The sequence below is a fragment of the Osmia lignaria genome, chromosome 7 (genome assembly GCF_051020975.1).
Source record: "Osmia lignaria lignaria isolate PbOS001 chromosome 7, iyOsmLign1, whole genome shotgun sequence".
Classification (NCBI taxonomy): domain Eukaryota; kingdom Metazoa; phylum Arthropoda; class Insecta; order Hymenoptera; family Megachilidae; genus Osmia; species Osmia lignaria.
In genome coordinates, this window is record NC_135038.1 from 9076916 (window position 1) to 9099115 (window position 22200).

Genomic DNA, 22200 nt, shown 5'->3' on the forward strand with positions numbered 1-22200 from the left:
TTTATTCTGTCAGAGTGTTTTGATGTATTCCATGAGGAAAAATGAGAAATAATTTTGTAATTAGTATAACTAGGTAGGGACTGGGGGGCCTGCCCCCTTAAAAATGTCAGAATTTCAAAATTTCTGTGGGGCCTGTCCTCCTCAAAATGTGGGCTGGCTCGCTCACTATTCAAAATTTCAGAATTTCAAAATTTCTAAGGAGCCAAGCTTATTCCTCAATTAAAAATTTTGAAATCATAATTGATATAGTGACATAGCAATAATTTAGATAATTAATTTCGTTGTTTTAATTCAAAATCATGGAATATATTGTATAATTAAATGGATACTCATGCATTTTTCTCTGGAACCTGTAGGATAATCTGTTAGCATAATTTAAGATACTATTAACGATGCCAAACAGTGTATTGCTAGTCAACATGAACATAACAGAATGCTATGTGCGATTTAATTAGGTAATTAAGCGATGATTAGAGTCTATTGGAGGGCGTGCACGGTAGAAAAAGAACAACGAATATTGATATTAACCGCACGTAGTATGTAATAATTATAGTATATTAGTCGTAAACAGGTTTTGTGATCAACTTAGAAAGCGATTCTAGTTAGTAGTAATGATAGTAATTAATTGGAGAGATTTTCGTACGAGGTTAAGAATAATCTTTCTAATGGAAGATTGAATAAGTTACCGTAGAATCGAAAATATAATTGTTTTTCTAAGTAACTAACAAAAGTATATTCTAAATATTTGTTACCATTCATTTTCTCTTGTTTCTATCTCTTGATATTTCATTAAAGTACATTAAATTTCAATTAGATAAAAGGATGAACTCTGTAATTACTTTATGTAACTCTGCATTTTCCTCCTTAGAAGGAAAAACAGATGAATTAAATAGAAAGAGACATGTATAATATCCTCTTGTATTGTTAAAAGAATATTAAGTGAGCCTAGCAGAATTCATGATAGAGTAACATTATAATTTTCAAAAATGTTAATTATACTATATCCATATTGAAAACTATTTTGGAACTTTGTAATTAATTTCATTAGAAAAAAAAAAATTGAATAAATGTAAAATTAAAGAGATATACTGTTTATGTATTTAAAAACCTAACCTAGAATCCTACAACGTCCAAAGATTCTATTTAAGAAGCAATTCTCTAAGCCTAAATAAATATGAAAAAAAAATAAATATAGAAAAATATACTCTGGAATTAATAAAAATAAAAAATCAATTAATTAGTTTTAAGGAGCTTAATTAATTTAAAGAATGTGATTATATCATGTAAGTAATATAGGAGCAATAGTACGCGAAACAAGTGTATTAGAATGTTTATAAATTACCGTTCCAGAAACTGCTCCTGGTAATAGGATAGTAGAATGTGCGAAGAGGTTGCACGACTCCTGGGTTGGCGGAGTGGGAGAACCTACGGTTCGAAACGTACTCCTGGTAGTAGGGTAACAGAATGCGCGAAGAGGTAACGCGAGACTAGACTACCCGCGCGCACGCGCAGAACGGACTGCGCAGAACAAGTTGCGCAGTGGACCGATGGGGCGGTATGGTGGGAGAACCCCTCCGAATTATGCAAGTTATATAGGGTACACAATAATCATTAATTACGGGTTTAATACTAATAAAATCTGAACTTTTATAATTAATTCTTGAAGAATGAGGCCTGCTGAATTTTTTGATGCTAGTTTCGTTCATATTTTAATTATAATTACTGAGATATTAATAATTATAGTACGGTTAATATTCCCGCAAAATACCTTTGGAATTTTTATTAATTCTATTGAATATAGAAATTATTTGTAATACTTTATGATTTAAACGTGAAGAGAAAGGTCGAAAATATATTCTTTAATCATTTTTGATAACATTTTGTTTGTTAATAACGAATAATTCCGTTAGCAGCTATTGTCCCATATGAAAATACACGGGAATTCCATACCATCGAATTTTCATTATTTTCTAAATTTCGATGATTATTTTCTAAACTTTTATGATTGCATTATAAAGAAGAGAGTTAATACGAATTTCTAATACCAATTTCGTTGACAGTTTTACTCTCAGTAATCTATAATTATTAAATTACCAATCTCAATATATACGCATATTATTCGTATTAATTTTTCGAAAATAATAAATATTTTCTTAACCTTTATAATTAAAAGAAATATTACAAGGTTCTAACAATTGTTTCATATCAAGATTATATATGTCAATGATGTATATGCTGAATAATTCATTAATTATGTTATTCTACAATATAAAATATGAACTATTTCAAAAGACAGCCATTTGCATTTTCAAGTATGATTTTGCTCGAATTCCTCCCCGAGTAATAGGATAATAGAATAACTGAAGAGATGACACAAAAATGTGCCACCTACTTTTCTTTATGTGCTCCTAATATCAGGAAACCATAATGCGAGTTGGTAGCACAAATGGCTGCTCATAAATAGGAAGGCGTGGTGGGGGGAACCTACGAATCTGAACCTGCCCCTAGTAATAGGATAACAGAATGCGCGAAGAGGTGGCATGACTACTGCGCATGCGCGGCGGGGATAATGGCGGCGATAATGGCGGGGCTACGTATATGAAATTATAAAAGGAATAATAAATAATAATTAATTATACACTTACCGCTATCCAAAATTGAATTTTTATGATTGAATTTTGAAGAATAATGCCTACAGAATTATTTAACCTCATTTTACCCATGTTTTAATCGTAATTAAAACACCCAAACTGTTTGAATAAAGGAATAAATTAGGACGAATGTAATTACACGCGATGCCACGTATTTATGTGTATTTACCGAATTAAATATTACCGTACAAATGTACAAGATATATACAAAACGATCTGCATACAATACGAATATTCTCCAAAGGTTTCCTATGAAACAACGAGCGAAATAGAATCGCCCAAATAATGAAAATAATTTACAAACATATTTTACAATTTCGATCGCTATACCCATAATTTATCACGTTGATTTCTCGTGATTAATGGACAGATGACGCACAGTAATGCATCGTTTCATTTGAACGAGGAATCAGCAGTATTCAGCATCAATTATTGCTTCAGCATTAGATAAATGAAACATTACAGCTTGAGAATAATGGAAATCGTTCTTAAAATTTAATAAAGTCTTATCAAGATCATGGAAGATAAAACTGTAGAGTGAAGAACACTTGTTGCACAAAGATCAGTAATCAAATCTTCGCGTTCATGAATCTGACAAACCTTGAGGAACTGATTGCTATCTAAAGAAACGAAGAGACTGACAATTGAATTAATTAACGACCTAATCGAGACCAGTTGCGTTAGCGAACTTTCCAAACCGGCTACTTCCGCGCAGCTGTTATATAATTTTCTAGATCTGAAGCGTGCAGAAACTGCATGAGATTACCTCGCCGTTTCTTAAACAAAGAAACTCCCTTAATCTTACAATGAACACTTTGTACAATTGCACATTCTACAAAAACTGACCACGAACCGGGCCCTAAAGTTTCTTAAACATTCTTCAATTCCTACATCTATCCTTCAAAAGCACATTGTACAGTCTGTTTTCTCAAAACATTCCATGACTGTACAAATTCTAAGCCCAAAAGCTTTCATATAAACTCAGTCACAAAGATCTTCTTCAAATCAGGCGCAGATCCTCCAATATCGTGTCTACATATGTCTCCGTTATCTAAGTAACTGACATCAGAGTTCATCAGAATGCTTTTCAGGCTGTCTATGGACAGATCTGGTAATTTTCTATCAACACTAATCTTATCTAGATCATTCATCGAATAACCAGGTCCGATTCTCTGTTTCTTCAAACGGTACGACTGTATGGACGGTTTCGTGTCCATCAATTTGCTCTTCATCTCTTTGCGATCCTCCGTCTCGTTCTCGATGATCTTCGGCGTGAAAGATCGCATGTTGACCTTTACCTCGCTGCCTCTCTTCGAGGGCAACAGCTCCACCTGCAAAAGCAACACGTTCTCACGATTCTTGTTACGCAAGTGTTCTACGTTTAAAGGTCAATCAAGTGCTCGACGGAGTAATTTCTACGTTAGGACACTGCATGGTCTGAGTAAATTCCGAAGGATCTTCAGTAACGTAACGAGGACTTTGGAAGATTGTCAGCAAATTGACAAAGAAAATAAGATATCTGTAAGATCAGTGCATTACAATTGTGTTTAATTAATTAGAAACCGGGCTGGGAATGTTACCTTAGTTCCCTTACGTTGAAAATATTCGAAATCATCGTTCGCCACTGTGGTGACTGAACAACAGCTTCTACTTCGACTCCTACAGGAGCTCATAGTATCAAAATCCCCGTTCTCTAAATCACAGCTCTCGTCGTCGGACGTTTCATACCCGTCCGGCTCCTCCTGAGTCTCCTGTCTCTGGAAACTTTGCTGTTCCTCCCTTTGCTTCTTCAGGTCGTACGTCCTTGAATCCAGGAACGGTCGATGGTACCTAAAATAAAAATAAAATTGTCAGAATAGAATTCCAATCAAAGAACCTCTGATTACAAAAATGAATGAACACCAACGATTGGCATTTAGCATGATCGAAGCTCTGATTCCTTCTCAGAGCGATCCTAGGATAACGCTGTCGCTCCTGAACACTGTTATCCAGACCCGTGATCAAATTCTCCAATCCTAGCACGCTTCTAGCGTGTCTCCTGGACGGTTCTTCTCGAATCTCGTCCAAACTCTTAGTGAACTTTCTTTTGCTGCAAGGTTCCTCCAGCTGGACCAAGTTCTGCATGTTCTGTCCAAACACATCTGTGCTACCAATCTTCCTTCGACTTCCAGGTAGTTCAAGAAACCCTTCGTTCAATCTCGAGCATTTATTCTGTTGCTCTATGGTATTTTTCTTAGAATTATCAACGGGATTGGTGTCTTGACGAGGTTCAAAGGTGGAGCTGGTGAAGGAGGACAGTTCAGCTGGTAGAGATGCATAGTTGCTATCCTCGTTGAGGGTCTGGGTTCTAGGATAGTGTTGTATTCCCATTGTGATCGTTCCAGTCTTTCCTGAAAAAACATTTTGTAGTCAATAAAAATTGAAAATGGGGTAGGATTATAGAAACTGTTGTTAGCGTGAGTGGCTTTATCCATTGTATGGTATTCATGGAACTGATGAAAGTAGCACATTGCAGAGAAAGAAAGGTGAATTCGTGTACTCGCCTCTGTTCTGATGATTGTGCAATCGCCCGTAGAGGCTTCCGTTAGTCAAGGGGAACTTGAGGCCGTGGTTCAGGTTCAACTGCAGCTTGTACTCGGCGTCCTGTTCGAAATGACGAAATTTGCCGTCTATACCACCTGCGAAGGAAGCGTAACAGAAATTTTCGTGAAATCGTTTCGAAGCAGGCCGAAGTTTCTCTTGCGAGTATTCGCGCTATTAACGAAGCTAAATCTTCTATGAAATAAGACCGAAACGTGTGAACGATAAATCTAACAAATAGCTGAGATTAAGCAGGATTTATCGCGGAGAACGCGATCGAATCGGACACGCTAGAGAGAAAAAAAAAAATTGAATCCCGCACGAGGGTAAAAGAGAAATGAACCCGTAATGGCATGTGGTCAGAGGCGATTGCGAGATTGCTGCTTGTCGCATAACTGATATTTCTCCTTCGCGATTACGCGTGCGTTGCATCTGCAGCTCGATTCCCACGCGTGCACCGCGGGTCAACGCGTTGAATTTTTCATTCGCGAATCGATGTCATCCTACTTCGTGGAAATACCATCGGATCGTGGAATCCTGTTTCTTTGAATGGTTTAGAGTCGTGATCGGCGATGATGGTTAAACTTATATTTCTAAAATGGTAGAAGATAGAGAGAAATATTATTAGGTGAAATTAGATGGTGTTGAATAGAGCATCACCTGATGTATCAGTCGGTTTCAGAAGTGGACATATACTTTGTTATATGTCAATCGAAGCGTATTTTAATTCTCTATAAGAAAGTATTAAGGTACTTGGGTCGAAAATTGATTACTACAAAAGATATCTTAGGGAGAGACTGCTTGTCTCTCCTGGTCTCTCCCTAGGATAACTTTTAAAATACTGAATTTTTGACCTAGGTACCTTAATACTTTCTTATAGAGAATTAAAATACGCTTCCAATGATGTATAGCAAAGTGCAAAATTCCAAAAAAATTTCTTAACGATTTCAAAATCACCTTCATTTAAAAAAAATGGAATTTTGTACTTTGCTATACATCATTGGAAGCGTATTTTAATTCTCTATAAGAAAGTATTAAGGCACTTGGGTCGAAAATTGATTAGTTCAAAAGATATCTTAGGGAGAGACTGCTTGTCTCTCCTGGTCTCTCCCTAGGATAACTTTTAAAATAATGAATTTTTGACCTAGGTACCTTAATACTTTCTTATAGAGAATTAAAATACGCTTCCAATGATGTATAGCAAAGTGCAAAATTCCAAAAAAATTTCTTAACGATTTCAAAATCACCTTCATTTAAAAAAAATGGAATTTTGTACTTTGCTATACATCATTGGAAGCGTATTTTAATTCTCTACAAAAAGGTATTAAGGTACTTGGGTCGAAAATTGCTTAGTTAAAAAGATATCCTAGGGAGAGACGAGCAGTCTCTCCCTAGAATATTTTTTTAATTATTCATTTTTCGACCTATGTATCCTTATAATTTTTTGTAGAGAATAATAAAACGCAGCAATTGACGTCGAGGGAAGTACAAAATTCCCAAAAAATCTTCAAATTTATACTAGCTGAAATACTAACCGTGCGACAATCTTCTTGCATGATCCTGTTTCGTATAAACCTTGGCGACGTAGCGACAGAACATTTTGTCGAATAATGCCAGAAACACAGGAAGAAGAGTGTCTTTTACCAAGGGTAGCCAAGTAGCGAGATTCTGGGGTGTGCAGAAATCCCTCAGGAGACCCGGCTTGATGGATATCACCTACGAAGGGGAAAAAAGATTGCTCCATTATTATGGTCCATTGTTTCCTCTGCTCTTTTCAACTTCAATCTGTCTCTCCATTACGATTTTATTTCCGGATGTATCTACTTATCATTAAATAAATAGTTTCAATTTCTTTTTATCTCCTGATTGAAGATTATCATGAAAATAGCAATGTGAACTACTTCTCGCATAATTACAGTAATATGTAAGTTTCAATTTATGAAATTTTACTTTCTTCTTTGCATTCATATAAAATTCTAAAACCATCCCATACGTTTTCCCATTTCATTCTCCGATTCCTATACGTTTTACCCCCTACACGTCTATACGATTCCTCGATTCGAATCTGCATCGACTGGAAAGACTAAATTTCCTCGCGCGATCGTAAAAAGAATTTTTCCCAGGACAAGAGGACGATTTCCAACGTGAAATCGTGTCAGGAATGACTCGCGGCTTTCGCTGAGCGGAATGCAGCGTTCATCGCATGCGATTAATTGTTCGACGCGTCGATAAACAAACGGTGGGTGCGCTACGGTAATTTCACAGCGACGCGTTGATTGAACGAGAAGAACGAAAAAGGAGAACGAGGGAAACGTCGAAACGTCTATGAAGGATCCCACGTGGTTTTACTTTCGATTCGAACGATCCACCGGCCGCGAATTTCCAGTGAAAATCGTCCGCTCGGTCGCGCTTTCAAAAGCGCAGCAATGCGCGCGTTTTATTCAATTTCGAGGACCATAATGGAAATGTTCTGAATCACGAAATTAATTCTAAAAGAAACATGAGTCTATTTCCCTTTTCCTAAAAAAGGAAGAAACATAATATAATTAGATTTTTACATTTTTAGACGGCGGACCATGGAGAGCGACCGCGCTAAAACGGCGGACCATGGAGAGAGGCACAATTTCAATTTAAATTTCTATTTCTTTATATCAGAAACGTATTATATTTTCTGCTTTGTTAGGAAAAGGGTTAATAATTGTATACATTACTCTGTTTCAAAAATAAAAATATCGATAGATACATTTGTTAATCGGAGTTTCCTTTCGAAAACGAATTTCCCTCGAACTCATGAATATTTATGAAAATTCATTCAGAAGTCAATCGCATCGTCAATCATATATTCGACTTCAAGTATCAGGTAAAACGGGACGCGTAACTTTCACAGTTGATAAAAATGATTGCACTAGTTTTGTAAAAAATCGCAAGGAAACCGCACGGTTGTTACGCAACAATGAAAGTCCAGACATGTGCATATTTCGTATCGTTTGGCGTGCGAATAGAAAAATTATTCCAGCCCCTCGAAGAAACTCGATTAACAAGGAATTACGTGTAAGAAAAAGGAATCGTAGACGGTGGATAAGAGCGGATTACCTACTCGTTTTTAATTCGCGGCGAGTTGAGCCAGCGATTACGCGTGTAACGGGTGACGGAGATATGAAATCGAAACCAGTACCTTAATTAGAGAACACAGCGGCTTAGAACGTGACTCGCATACAACACGCATTTGCCTTTCTGAAAGTGGCTCTCCATAGGAAAGGGAAACCTCGAAATATCGTTCTATTAACACAGTGAAACTGTTTATAATAAAATTTCACTCCATAGAGATATTTCTCTTCGCACAACTTCGTTCAACACCAGCAACCGGTGCTAATGATTTTCATGAAAGAATGCAGCTTCTTGATGCGCGAAATCGGTCGCGGTTTATTTTCTGGAGCAAAGTTGCGCGAATGGAATAAATACTGAGTGGTTAAAGCAATTTTTTTTAGGATTTCAGAAATATTTTTAGTGGTAATAATTAACACATTGATTGTTATACATGTCACTAATATTAGAAATTTTTTGACTTAATTAATTAGAAATTTGAAATTATGTATGATAGATGCAATTAACTATTGTGGAAATAAAAAATAAAAATAATACCTAATTAAATTTCCAATCAAGGTGTGAATACTTGAATTTTCGTATAATTCCATCACTAATTATGAAAATAAAAAATAAAAATAATACTTAATTAAATTTCCAATCAAGATGTAAATACTTGAATTTTCATATAATTCCATCACCCATTATGAAAATAAGAAATAAAAATGATACCTAATGAAATTTCTAATCAAGGTGTTAATACTTGAATTTCCATATAATTACATTACTCATTATGAAAATAAAAAATAAAACTAATACCTAATTGAATTTCCAATCAAGATATTATTTTCTGAATTTTAATATGATTCCATCGCACATAATAAAATTAAAAAATTAAAGCAATACCTAATTAAGTTTCCAATTAAGGTATAATTATTTGAATTTCCAAATAATTCCATCACCCATAATAAAAATAAAAAATAAAAATAATAATGAAATTTTCAATCAAATTTCTATATGAATCCATTACCCATAATGAAAATAAAAATAAAAATAATACCTAATGAAATTTTTAATCAAAGTGTTAATGATCCCATATGATTCCATCACCCATAATGAAAATAAAAATTTTTTAAATAAAATTATCAGAGCGTTTCGTACGTTCTAAGCAAAAATATACATCTAACGTAACTTTTATTTGAAAAAAAAAAAAAGAAAAACAACCGAGTATAGAATAACAAAAGGCATTGCACGCGCGCTGCACAAACGTATCGCTCCGGTTCGCGCGATTCCCCAACGAGGGGCAGGTCATACCTTTTTCTATCATGTTTCTCTATCTCCCATCAAAGTGGAAGCGAGTTTCACCTATCAATTACAATGTTCAACTCGCTACTTTGTTTCAATTGTTCGAATTTCGATCACCGTCTTTCTGGGCTTTCTCGTCGATCGAGGTCGATTCGGTTGACAGTAATTTACACGTATGATTGCCGAAAGGAAAGTGGACTGCGAGAAAAATTGCATCGCAAGTCTGAAAGTCAAACGGCCTGTAACTACTTTTCGTTTGTCATCGTGAAAAGGAAGATTCTCTTTAGAGAACTTTTCTTCTTATCGATCCGGAGAAAATGAGATGCTTATGACACTTGAAGACGATTCTTAGGTTGCATGACTATCGGAAAAGAAAAATTAGGACGCGATAAGTGTTCAGTCAGATGGCTCCTACCATTGAAATTGATTCATTATTTTAACAATGTCGTTAAGAATCATAAATTAATATTGAAAATAAGGTCATTGATACTCAACTGGCATACAAGTGGATCTTAAGCCTTTGAATGCCATATAAGAAAGAGTGGTAATGTGACCTCGAATTTTATCTGATTAATAATTTAAATTACTTAAATGTTTGCTTAAAATGTAGATAAATTAATAAGGTCATTAGCGATAAAAAAGAAACTTGATTGAATTTGATATAAGGTGTCTGTTTCAACTCTCGAGTGGCGGACCATGGAGAGAGCCCCAATTTCAATTCAACTTTGCATTTCATATTATTATAATTTTCTAAATTGTATTTCTTAACAAATTTTGATAATTTCTTAAAATATAGCAATATTTTAAAAATATTTTCTGAAAGTTTCAAATCAATCTAATAAAAATTGATAAAGTTAGAAAAATTAGATCAGCCCTTCTATTAAAATTACCCAAAATCTTCTCATTCAATTTAATATTTAATAATAATTATCTTTGATGATGCAGAATGAAAAGTGGCTTCTTAAAAGGATCGAATTCCTCTCGAAACTCGTTTAGGAAGCAACAAAGAGCCACTGAATGACAGAGACTTGAATGCCCGCATGGCAGCAACCTAATTCACGGGCGGCCGGCTCGATAATAAACAGAATGCGTCAGACGATCGATTATAAATATTAATGAAGAAGGTCAGGGAGTTTCTCCAGCAATCATCCAACGAATCTTAATCGAGTCTGATACCGAGGCAATGTTATGCTTCTACTTTCGAACACTCCTATGAATCCTCTAACCGTTTGTTCCCATTTCCTATCTAACCAAACGGAGAATTTTATATTTCGTCTGTTTCGACGAGGCAACAAACGGAATTCCGGTGGGGAATAAAGAGAATATAACTGCTGGCTCGTCAACTTCCGGATGACTGGAACTCGAGCTGGTTTCCGGTTGGAGGAACCCTTTGATTACTACAAAGCTTCATCAACAATGATTTAAACCATTAATACTGAAAAATAATAAAATGTACCTACCATCTAATACATTACTGTTCTTCGTTGCATTTTTTAAAATGAAAAGCAATTATTTTTGTATCAGTCAGTATTAATGGATCTATGGTGCAATATAAAAAATAAACATACCAGCATTGGCAGGTGTTGAAAAACATAGCAGACGAAGAGAATGCTATAAATAGTGGATCTTCCACTGGCCTCGTCCACCTGCACCTTCTTCTTCCTCAGACAGGCTCTACTGTTGGTGGATCCACTGGTGCAGGACCCACTGGACGGATCCCACTGTTGTGGATGACAATCGAAAGCTCCTGAAGAGTTCTTCGAGCTGGTCTCTGACAAATCTGACACTGACTTCAACAACTCTGCCTTCGGTCTACGACAAACTCTCCTGAACAGAGCCAACAGGAGGCTGATCACTGAGGTGACCATCAGTAAACATCTCAGAGAATTCACGAATACTCCATATTTCAGGGAAATTTCTTGAGCCAAGAAGACACAGAGGTCTGGCTCGAAGTTCAGGACACCTGTTACACCGATACAGGCGCTGATTACACTCAGACTGACCAGGTGATACTTGAGATGATTCTTTGTCAGATTTACTTTATCATCCCTGGAAGTTATTGCTGTGAAGATTGCGATGGAGGTCAGAGTTAGTTCTTGAAGAATGGTGGACGAGTTCAGCATCCAAACTAGGGTCGAGCAGAATTCTGAAAGATAAAAATTGGAAAATGTTAATGGGGGAAGGTTTATTAATGGATCAATGATAGTATAGAGCAGAAGTGGAATGGGACTTAAATTTTTACCTGAAGATTAGTGATCTAATCATTAATTTTAATTAATTAAAATGGCTAGTTTCCTCTTGTTATGGAAGTATATAAATATTGCACAATGTTTTGCTTTTGATTATTATCATAGTTAGAATGAACCTGGTATCGTTGAATCGCTTTCTCTACCATTAATCTCGTAACACTCTGGAAGTGTAATAACGAAGCTGTATGTCGATTGTATGATTCACTGTTTCATTACCTCCAAAGTGATTACTCGGTCGAATGAGCGTAAGAATCGCGTACAGAAGCAATCCGAGTTGATGAGCGAGGCTCTCGGATAGAACGGCTACCGTGAACACGTCGATCCGCCGTTTCGCTGAGGATGGCTGATTCTGGTAGATCAACAGAGACCAGGACAGCAACAGGATGCATATCGGTGAACCTACACAGGTGGGCAGCCATTCTCCTACCTCGCTTCGCATCTCTGAAAATAAAAATAAACATATGTTAAATTTACATCAAAGTTTTCTTGTTTCTTTTGCCATTCTTTGTTCTTCTACCTTTCACTTTTTTCATGAGACGTAGAAAACGTTCTTTTCAAGAATTTTCGAGGATATTTCGCTTAAAATGGGAATTGAGATCCTTATCATTTTAGGATTTTAGGATTCTGAGATTCTGAGATTCTAGGATTCTGAGATTCTGAGATTCTGAGATTCTAGGATTCAGAGATTCTAGGATTCTGAGATTCTAGGATTCTAAGATTCTAAAATTCTAAAATTCTAGGATACCAGAATTTCAAAATTCCAGTTTCAAAATTATAAAATTCCAACTTGTAAAATTGCAAAATTCCAAATTCTAAAATTGTAAGTTCCCAAAATTCCAAATTATAAAATTGCAAATTCTCAAATTTTAAATTGCAAAATTGCAAAATTGCAAATTCCAAAATTCTATGATTCTAAGATCCTAAAATTCTAAAATCCTAAACACTTCTACACCAAATCTCCTCTGCCTACCCCGAGAAATCCTAATCCCACAATGCACCCATCCAATTAATTCTCAATCAGAAAGTGGCATAGAACAAAAGCTCTGAAGAACAGAAAAAATGAAACCCAAGGGAAATGCTTTCTCAACAGATTTCAAAGGTAAGACAAGATTCCCAGTGAGAGTGGTAATGCCTTAATCTCGATGAAAGCTCTCTGGTAATTAGCGTGGTACTCGTCGAATTATTACATCCTCGTGGTCGAGGAAGAAGAACCACAGAAATTATTATTAATCAATCTCCGGTTACTCGGTACAGGCTTATTACCCCACGAACGAGGAAGTCGTAAACGGTTGGTTTCACGTAAAATGTCAACCGAGGAAGGAGGGAAATAACGCGAGGATACGTCGTTGCCCTGTCGCAAATTTTCTTCCTTGTTTGCCACGGTTTCCTTACTTCTGTCCGTTTCTTTCGCTACACTGCCCTCTGACTTTCTATTCCCCATAAAGTCTAATCTAATTAAAAAAATCCGCAAAAGAACGTCTTCATTAACAAATTTTACAGCCAATTATATATTTTTCCCTTCACAAAATAAAAGCATTAAAATCGACGAATCTCACAGAGTGGATTCGTGAAATTTGTTTAATTACTTTCTCGTGTTCCTTATCATAAGAGCATCTCTGATGAAAAATTATAAATATGTATCTTCGATCTCGGTACTTCCGACTACGAATCGAATACCTTTTCCTTGCCTGTAGACTTTCACGAAACCGAGCCGCTCGATTTCCACCTTCTTTTGCAATCGTTTCATTTTTTCGCGCAAAGTTATTCGTAACGACCGATATTAGAGAAGTCGATGAAATTTTCAAACGTTCTGCTGGAAAATCGCTGAGAAATCAGCGATCGTAATCTGCTTGCGTAACGAGTAAACGCAGTCAAGAGCAGAAATCTTCGACGAAATCTATGATTAATAATTCATACTTTAAATGAATTATCATCATATTTTAAAATATTTTTTTAAATATTAATAATATTCGAAATGACTTGTTTTCTTTGCTTTGGTAACAGTGATAAGTATTTTTGGAAAAGACAAAGAAAGTCTTGGAAGATTGATGAAATAAACAATCCACATAGATTTCGATCAAAAAATGAAAGTGAAATGTTATAAAATAAAGACTTTCATTTATTGTTCTATTTTATATTCATGAAGAGTTCTTCTAAAGTTATCAATATGGAATACTGATATTAATATGTAATCAAGAGAAGCTTGCTTAGAATAATAAAATCGTTTGGAGAGATATGAATGCTAATTTAGCAAGGTTTAGATGAAATAAAATTAGCATTTGTTAGAATAGGATTAGAATTAGAGAAACGACAGAAAGCGGGTTAGTTTTCCTTCGACTGATAACAATGTCGCTGGAAGAAACCAGTCGGGAGATCTTGTCTTTATTATAGTTCACTGTTTTTACCCGATGTGAACATCATTCTTCCTGCCGGAAGTAGGTTACGCGAAGAAAGTCCACGGAAACGTATGTACGGGACCGTGTATAATAATCCTTTTTCAAAAGAATTTACTTTCGCACGAGTTTGAGCATGTGTACGGAATTATCAACATCTTATTCCTTTCATCGTATACTTTTAACAGTACAATTTAGAATGTTAAGACCTTAAGGAGCTTAGAAATAAAAGATTCTGATATTTTAAAATTCTGAGACCTTAGAAGCTTAGAAATTAAAAATTTTGATATTTTAGAATTTTAAGACCTTAGAAACTTAGAATTCTGAAATTTTAGAATCATAGGATTCTAGAAATTCATAATTTTAGGATCTTAAAATCTTAGAAATCGAGAATTTTAAAACATTAGAAGCTTAGAAATTAAAAAGTTTGATATTTTAGAATTTTAGGACCTTAGAAGCTTAACACCTTAGAAATTTAGAATTTCAAAATTTTAAAATCTTGATATCCTAGAATATCATAATTTTAGGATTTTAAAACCTTAGAGATCTAGAATCTGAAAAATCTGGAATTTTAAAACCTTAGAACTTTAGAAAAGAATTTGAAGAGTTAAAAATTCTGGAACCTTAGAATTTAAGAATCGTAGAATGATGGAAGGTCCAACCCTCTTCAGCCCCTTCCCAATTACTCCAATGGATACATCAAGGTACAACTACCAACGTTCTATAATTTATAATAAAAAAAATCTGTAATCAGTCATTTTGTCTCATCTGGTAGCTCTAACGTTAATCTTCCAAAAAATTCCAAGAATTATCCTTTTAGAAGGAGTCGAACGTTCTTAGGACAAATTTATAGCCCTTTGCTTCTTTCGAAGAGTCATTTACCTCAAGATAGAAAACAAAATTCCATGGAGAATGTATTTTTAGGATGGAGCACGACACAGATTCCGATATTAGTGCTTCCTAATTATGTGTAGAGAGGCACACAAGGGAAGAAATATATCCAGAGGTGCGTTGATTATGGAGACGCACCGGTGAGAGGTGTGTCGTTCGATTAGCTTGGAATGTTGAGAGGTGTAGCATCGAGCAAGGTCAGAAATTATTGTGCTCGCCACATGAGATCAAGAGGGAAGAAACCTGGCCTTGTTCCGGGCCAAGGAAGACCGAACCAGTTTGGAAGAAATAAAAAATTCCACCGGGGGGAAGATTCGACCCGTGTCCTTGGTCCTTTCAGGATGGACTAACATCTGAAATTTCGTACCCTATGTGCACCCATTCGAGAAATTAGGATCTTTTGTGCAGTCAGCTGGGTTTTCTGGGTTTATTTAGAGTGTGCTGGAATTTTGGAATTCCAAAGAGAAATTTGGGTTTCTGGAATTTTAGGATTTCAGGACCTTAAAAATGGAAAATATGAAAAATTTAGAATTTTAGGATCTTAGAAATTTAGAATCCTGGAAGATTAGAATTTTAGAATTCTGGGATCTTAGGATTTGAGGACCTTAAAAATGGAAAATTTGAAAAATTTAGAATTTTTGGATCTTAGGATCTTAGAAATTTAGAATCCTGGAAGATTAGAATTTTAGAATTCTAGAATCTTAGGATTTTAGGACCGTAGTACCTTAGAAATTAAAAATTCTGATATTTTAAAATTTTGAAACGTTAGAAGCTTAGCACCTTAGAATTTCATAATTTTAGGATCTTAAAACCTTAGAAATCTAGAATCTGAAAAATTTGGAGTTTTAAAACCTTAGAACCTTAGAAAAGAATTTGAAAAATAGAAAATTCTGGAACTTTAGAATCTAAGAATCTTAAAAAGATGTAAGATCCCAGTTACTCCAATGCATACATCAAGGTACAACTTAAAAAATTCTACAACAATCACCAAATCTTAAATATTTATCAATGCACCACGATTCAATTCTAAACGCCATACGAAACCGGCGGACACCAATGAAACAGAGGGACCATCAATTCCAGCAATTACCTTACGCCGCAACGAAAATTACGTTTCATGATTGTGACCTCTGTCCAATTAGGCCGAGCCATCAAGCATCCCACGTGAAAACGATATCTGATGTCACGAGTATCGTGGCCCCGGTAAAAATGGATGCTCTCTAACTCGGTCATGTGAAACTCAGTCGCCCACTCTACTCTGTTCCTCCCAAGCTCGTTTATCTCAAACTGGAATGCCCCTGTCTCTTCAACTCCGAAGAAGACACTACGGCCTCTACCTTGGAAGAATTGTTTCTCACGGTTATGCATGATCCACGAGGAGGAAATTTCTTTCAGCTACACGTTCATCGATACCGTTTCCCTTACGGTTTGATCGGTTCGAAACGATCGAAGTTCACTTCCGCCTCTGGATTTGGCGAACCGAGTGGAAACTGGTTCTCCAAGAATTCCTCTGTCGGCTGATTAAATTTTCATCTCCAGGAAGTGTCTTTTCTTTTCCAATTAGAAATCATGAAATTGCAATTAACTTTCACGAACGATCGTTTCGGATGAATTTATACGATACGACTGGAATGAAAAAAGTAAATATTAAGATCGCGTATGCGCTTTGATAGGAGACGCAGCGAGGATACTGCAACACGGTCGAAGATAATTCGAGCGAATTAGACCCTTCTAATTCGAGTGTTGGCACGAGAGCATACGGGGTGACTGCATCCTCGCTGAAAAGTGGGTTACGAATACCGCGAGAAAGTAACCGTGGAAGATTAGGTGCGGCTGGGTGATGGGCATTCGATATTCCATTCTCAACATTTTACATCAAGGCCTCTCGATTTTTAAATAAATGACAGTAGTTAATTATAACTCTACTCGTAACAACATTACACATATTCAAAGAGACTCTGCTATAATTAATTTCAAGGCTCCTCGAGACCATCGAAAACACAATTTTCGAATGCCATTCCATTGTTAACGGCTCCTTATATAACATAAGCGAACGGAATGTTAAAGTAATTCCAAGTCGAGGCGGGTTTGGTTTCTATAGAAAACTCGCGGTTTATCGGTTCAACGTTCGCAGCCGATCGTCTCGGAGGATTTAGGCCGGTCTCGGTACGGCTTCGAGCGCTTTTTTTCCACCGGTACCGCGGTAAAGAACACGCGTGCCAAATTCCTGAGGCAAACGCAACCGCGCTGTCTATGTTCCGCGTGGTTTCGAGGTCAGGGAAGAAACGGCTATTTAGCGAACTAGGAACCTCCCTCCTCCTCGATCCTCCTACTACTTCTTTCCATTCGCTCGTCCACGTATCGAGTTTCTTCTTTTACGTACATGGATCACAGGAATCTCGTACGAATTTCAATTTCACGGTTCGACTTCCCTACTCTTTGGGAATGAACCGTTAGAACGTTCCTCGATTCGCGTATCTTGAATTGTGCCGCATACTTGGTCTAACAGCTACACCTGTACATACACCGATGTAATTAAAAAGAATAAGTCGATCACCTATGATACTTTTCATTAACGCCATCCGAGTAACGATAGAATCCAAAGGCCGGATGTTCCCAACGTTAGACCCAATAGCCAATCAATGCGACAGCAATTCTCTTCGAACCCTGCTAGATTAACGAGCGGTCTCGTCCGGGACAAAAGGTAAAACAGTGATATCCTGCGAGTCCGGTATTCCTGAATGGGTCGAAATTAGAATTCCACGCCGGAACGAGGATAATTTTGAAATTATAGCGAACGATCGTCCGCGTGTCCGATCGAGGACTGCATTTACATCGTTATGCTCATTGAGCGAATTAATGCACCGTCCATAAGCAGACGCAAGGACGCGAGGCGGAGATGTCCTTGATATTCCACGAATCATTTCCTTCGTTAACGAACGATAGAGAGGAAAAAAAAGTATATGAAAGAATGCAAATATGTAAAAAGAAAAATGGAAAGAGGTACTCACTGCAGAGTGTCAGTGATTACGCGGAACGATCGTGAAATGCAACCGCATCTCTATCGAATACGGTGAATCCTCGATCCTTTTCAGATGCGATGCTGAAAATTTCTACGTTTTTGCATCCTCTATCTTCCCGTTCCGCTCCAACTGGTACCCGATTATTTCTAAGATTCTGGTATGCCTTCGTGGATCTTCGATCGATCGGTATTAATCAATATCCTCGTCTTCTTTCACTGTTCAAACTTACACTAAAACAAAAATTCCATCGGAACGAAATGAGAGTAAGAAATGATTCCCGCCAAACGGTACGCTGATAGCCGGTTCTTTTGAAATCACAGCCGAGTCACTGTTGGGATCATTTTTATAAACAAATCGCACAGGACTGTTTTTCGAATTTCTTTCCCCGGTATCGATTGACTCGAAACTTTCACTGTTTAAGGGAGCTCCCGTTGAATTCCACTGTTTCCCGCTGCAATATGGGCAGCGAGATGTTCATTAATTCGTTGCCAAAATTCCAATCGAGATGGATCGAAGGCACTGTTTGAAGAAAATCGAGGTAGTTTATTAGACAACGATCGTTTGGTGTCGAATGGAACGAGCACGTTTAAACGGTGCCAGCTGTGATCGAGCGAACAGTATTGCCGCGAAGAAGCCCGGACCGGGACTGACTGTGTCCATAGGATTCATTTGGGTCAGCGGCACAACGGAGTATACCTCTGGCAAGCGTCCGACTATACTATCCGTTACACGTCCAAGTGAAGGTGCTATACTCTACCCGGCTATAACGGAGCTATCTTCGCGGGCGTGATTCGATTTTTCTTTTAAACTCTCAATTCGATGCTCCCCGTCGTTTCTCCAGGATGACTTTCCATCAAAATCTTCCATCGCCTTCCAAACATTTGAAAGAAAACATATTCTATCGGCTGTTTGATAAATAAAAAAAAAAAATAAATAAATTTTACCTTAAATAAATATTGCCAGTAGAAGGATGCGGAAATAATGGATTTCCATAGGGACGCAGAGGTACTCTAACCCTTTATTCAAATTTCACTGCCAACAACTCTAGCGCACTCCAGTCATTCTTTTCAAAGAAATATATATATATATCTCTCTCTCATATACAACTTTTGGGAAAAGTATCTTCTCGCGAGGTATCATCGATTTGTCGCACGAACACAAGAAATGATTTTAAGATTGATAATGAAGAGGAATGGAAGTCTTTGGTTTCACTTCGACGTAGTAAGAGTAATCGAGCTGTAAAACGACGTAACGATTATTTACAAAGGCCCTCTTGAAGGGGTAAGCGTTTCCACGGAACAACAACGGACAGAGTGGTAACTTCCCAGCGGATTTCGCGGTTCCATTGTCGACCATGTCCCAGAGATCGATCATTTGGCATCCAATTTGTCTGAAACAGAAATATTTACGCGTATGTTAATTACAAAGTGACATAGATCATTCAATCTGCGAACGAATAAATTGTTTCAATTACAAATTCGCGGAGCCAAAGCATAGTGATTTCTCCAGCACCACGTATCCCACGTGCATGTTCCTCAGATTGAAATATACGGATGCTGCATCCTTTCTACTGAAGATCTCGTAGACCTTCATCGTCCGGTCTCTGAAATAGAAATCGATGTGAGCTGGGTTTGGAAATTTGAAAATATATTTATGTACCTCATCTCCTTGCTCTCGTAATAGGGGTTATTGACTATGGGTCTTCCAGTGGAGAGCATTAAATTAGCCATCAAAGACATCTTTCCAGCGAACACAGCGTGCTCGGGTGTGTTGCTCTTTATCCATTCGAATAATTCTTCTTGTTCGATGTTGCTGTATTCACCTTAGCACAGAAAGCAATTGGAGCAGGTAACAGAAATATTCATTTATTAGTCAAATGTTTTGAAAAGTTTCCAATTACCTATGATGCTTCTTTCTTCTTGAAGTTTCTCCAAACCGTGATAAGACATTGCTGATATTAATAGAACAGTAACCGCAGTCTTCATCATCTCATTTTTCAAACCAAATTTCTCCAGGTACCTGTTCGAGCAAACCGTGCCGGCTATTATACAGAGATGCGGGTTCATGAAGAGTTTCAGTCTCATGATAAATATCGCCATGATGATGAACGCTCCAGTCTGCAGGCCGTTGTACGCTAAATCCGCGTCTATGCATTTCGGGTATCCTTTGATTTGATAGTTTCTGTACCAAAAATAGAGCGCTAGCATTCCGGCGAGTACGGCACATGGCAACAGCAACGTCTTCACGATCGTCTCGTAACTTCTGTACTGTAAGAAGTCGAACTCTGCGGAGCAGGTGTACAGCATCGTGTGGAAATCCTTGTAATCGGTCAGCTTTGACTTGAGTAAATTGAACACGTGCGCGTCGTCCTCGCAAATGATGGAGAAATCGGATTTCAATACTGTTGTACAGACGATTGTGAGAACAATTTCTAAGATCGTTTGCACTTTTGTATTCATGAATTTGGAGAATTTAATGGCAAAACTCAAAAAGCAGCTAGTGAACAAAAGACAGAAATACAAAGAGTAGAGTAAGGAATTTTTGTCCACTACATTCATCGCTAACGCGGCACTTGAACCCTGAATTACGCAAATGCATATATAGAGATCATTTGAGATTATCTTCATCCATTTTAATATCAATAAAGCTATGATCTGTGTGGTGAACACAAATTGAGAAAATTGCCAACAGCATAGACTGATTATCGTGGATACACCCATTCTCTGAAATAATGAAATTATGTTACTGGGTAGTTCTATGAATGTATTAAGATGTTATAGATCATTTCAACGCACCATCAGAGCATCCGTGTCAGAACCTGGAGTAGTACTTTGCCTAAGAATCACAGTCGTAGTGTACATTTGAAAGAGCAATATAGGGTATGCAAAACTTTCACGCAACGGCGGAGTCCATTGCACTCTGGTGCATTCGTTATGATTGTAAAAGAAAAATAGCGTAGCTATGATTCCGCTTTTTATGCTATTGCCCAGAACTATAGCATAATAGAATAGTATAACCACAGTGAACATTGTGCAGTACCACACAACCTCTAAGTAAAAATATATGGGTACACCTAAGCCTTCGCAGCTGGTTACAGGTCTCAGACCTTCTCCTCGTTCTACCTAAAAACAATTCTCTTCTAGTTCTTTCATCGGAATGAACCTATGTTACATTCCTCCTTACATACAGAGTACACCAAAACTTATATATTCGCAATGACTAACTCTGGATAGAAATCTAACAAAATGAGTCTCACTTGCCAACACTGCTCTATGGAAATGATTCCCATACTCTTGGCACAGTGATAAAGGTATCCGGCTAGTACCTGCAGGCAAACGAAGTCTGATTCCATTTTATTATAACATAAACTTAACCTAGAAAATCCGGTCAGTTTGGAGTAGCATACCTCTGGCAACAAGCTATACTTTTTAGTCGCGTCAATAACATTTCCGTACTCCGAAATGTTATCGTGTGTGATTTTTCTCAGACCGTCCATGAACGTTTTCGATTCCGCGATCGTTTTGTAGTAATAGTAATACATTCCCTATAGAAAAACAAACGAAACATACCTGTTATCTTCGAGGAAATTTCAGTCATCCGTATAACATTTTGATATAGAAAACTCGTACCATTTCCGTGCGAAATGACATTTCCCTCTCGATTTCGGATAAATGCGAGAAATGACGGTCATTTTCGAACAGTGTAGATACATGCCCACGATGGAAAACGCCGACAGCCACACCTGTTACAGGAGACGAGATGACTTTATGATAACGTTGACCAACAGGAAACCACTTGGTTACGCTTCTTCTTTTGCGAGCAGTCTTGTACCTATCAAACTGACAGCTAACTGGTACAAATACATGCTTTTATAGCGTTGTTTCTTTACTCCTTTAGCGTTCCTGTCGCTTTCCGTCGCCATCATTGAAGATGAATTAAATACGTCACGTGACCACCCAGCGCGCCACACTCGCGCCAATTCAAAAACACTTCAAGATAGTCTCAAAATCGTCTACCTTTTTAT

At 37.1% G+C, this 22200-nt stretch overlaps 1 protein-coding gene across 4 annotated transcripts in view; it reads right to left on the minus strand.

The window, feature by feature from the left end:
• Positions 1–2768: 2768 nt before the first annotated feature.
• The window catches only part of LOC117604534 (uncharacterized), a 62104-nt gene continuing 42672 nt past the window's right edge, over positions 2769–22200 (minus strand). The window contains exons 6-14 of one of the 4 annotated variants that reach the window (XR_013062367.1): positions 21806–21918; positions 21583–21720; positions 21433–21501; positions 20972–21298; positions 20077–20899; positions 19836–19998; positions 19651–19779; positions 19121–19566; positions 18317–19046 (exon numbers count right to left, since the gene is read on the minus strand). Coding sequence is in view for 3 of the 4 variants with exons in the window: in XM_076689043.1 (XP_076545158.1) it covers positions 3623–3982; positions 4232–4481; positions 4558–5041; positions 5195–5329; positions 6767–6947; positions 11189–11766; positions 12086–12310 (2213 nt within the window). In the remaining variant the exon portion in view is untranslated. Of the gene's footprint in view, positions 3983–4014; positions 4171–4231; positions 4482–4557; positions 5042–5194; positions 5330–6766; positions 6948–11188; positions 11767–12085; positions 12311–18316; positions 19047–19120; positions 19567–19650; positions 19780–19835; positions 19999–20076; positions 20900–20971; positions 21299–21432; positions 21502–21582; positions 21721–21805; positions 21919–22200 lie in introns of those variants that run through there. The other 3 variants (XM_076689043.1, XM_076689044.1, XM_076689045.1) reach the window with 3 other exon arrangements.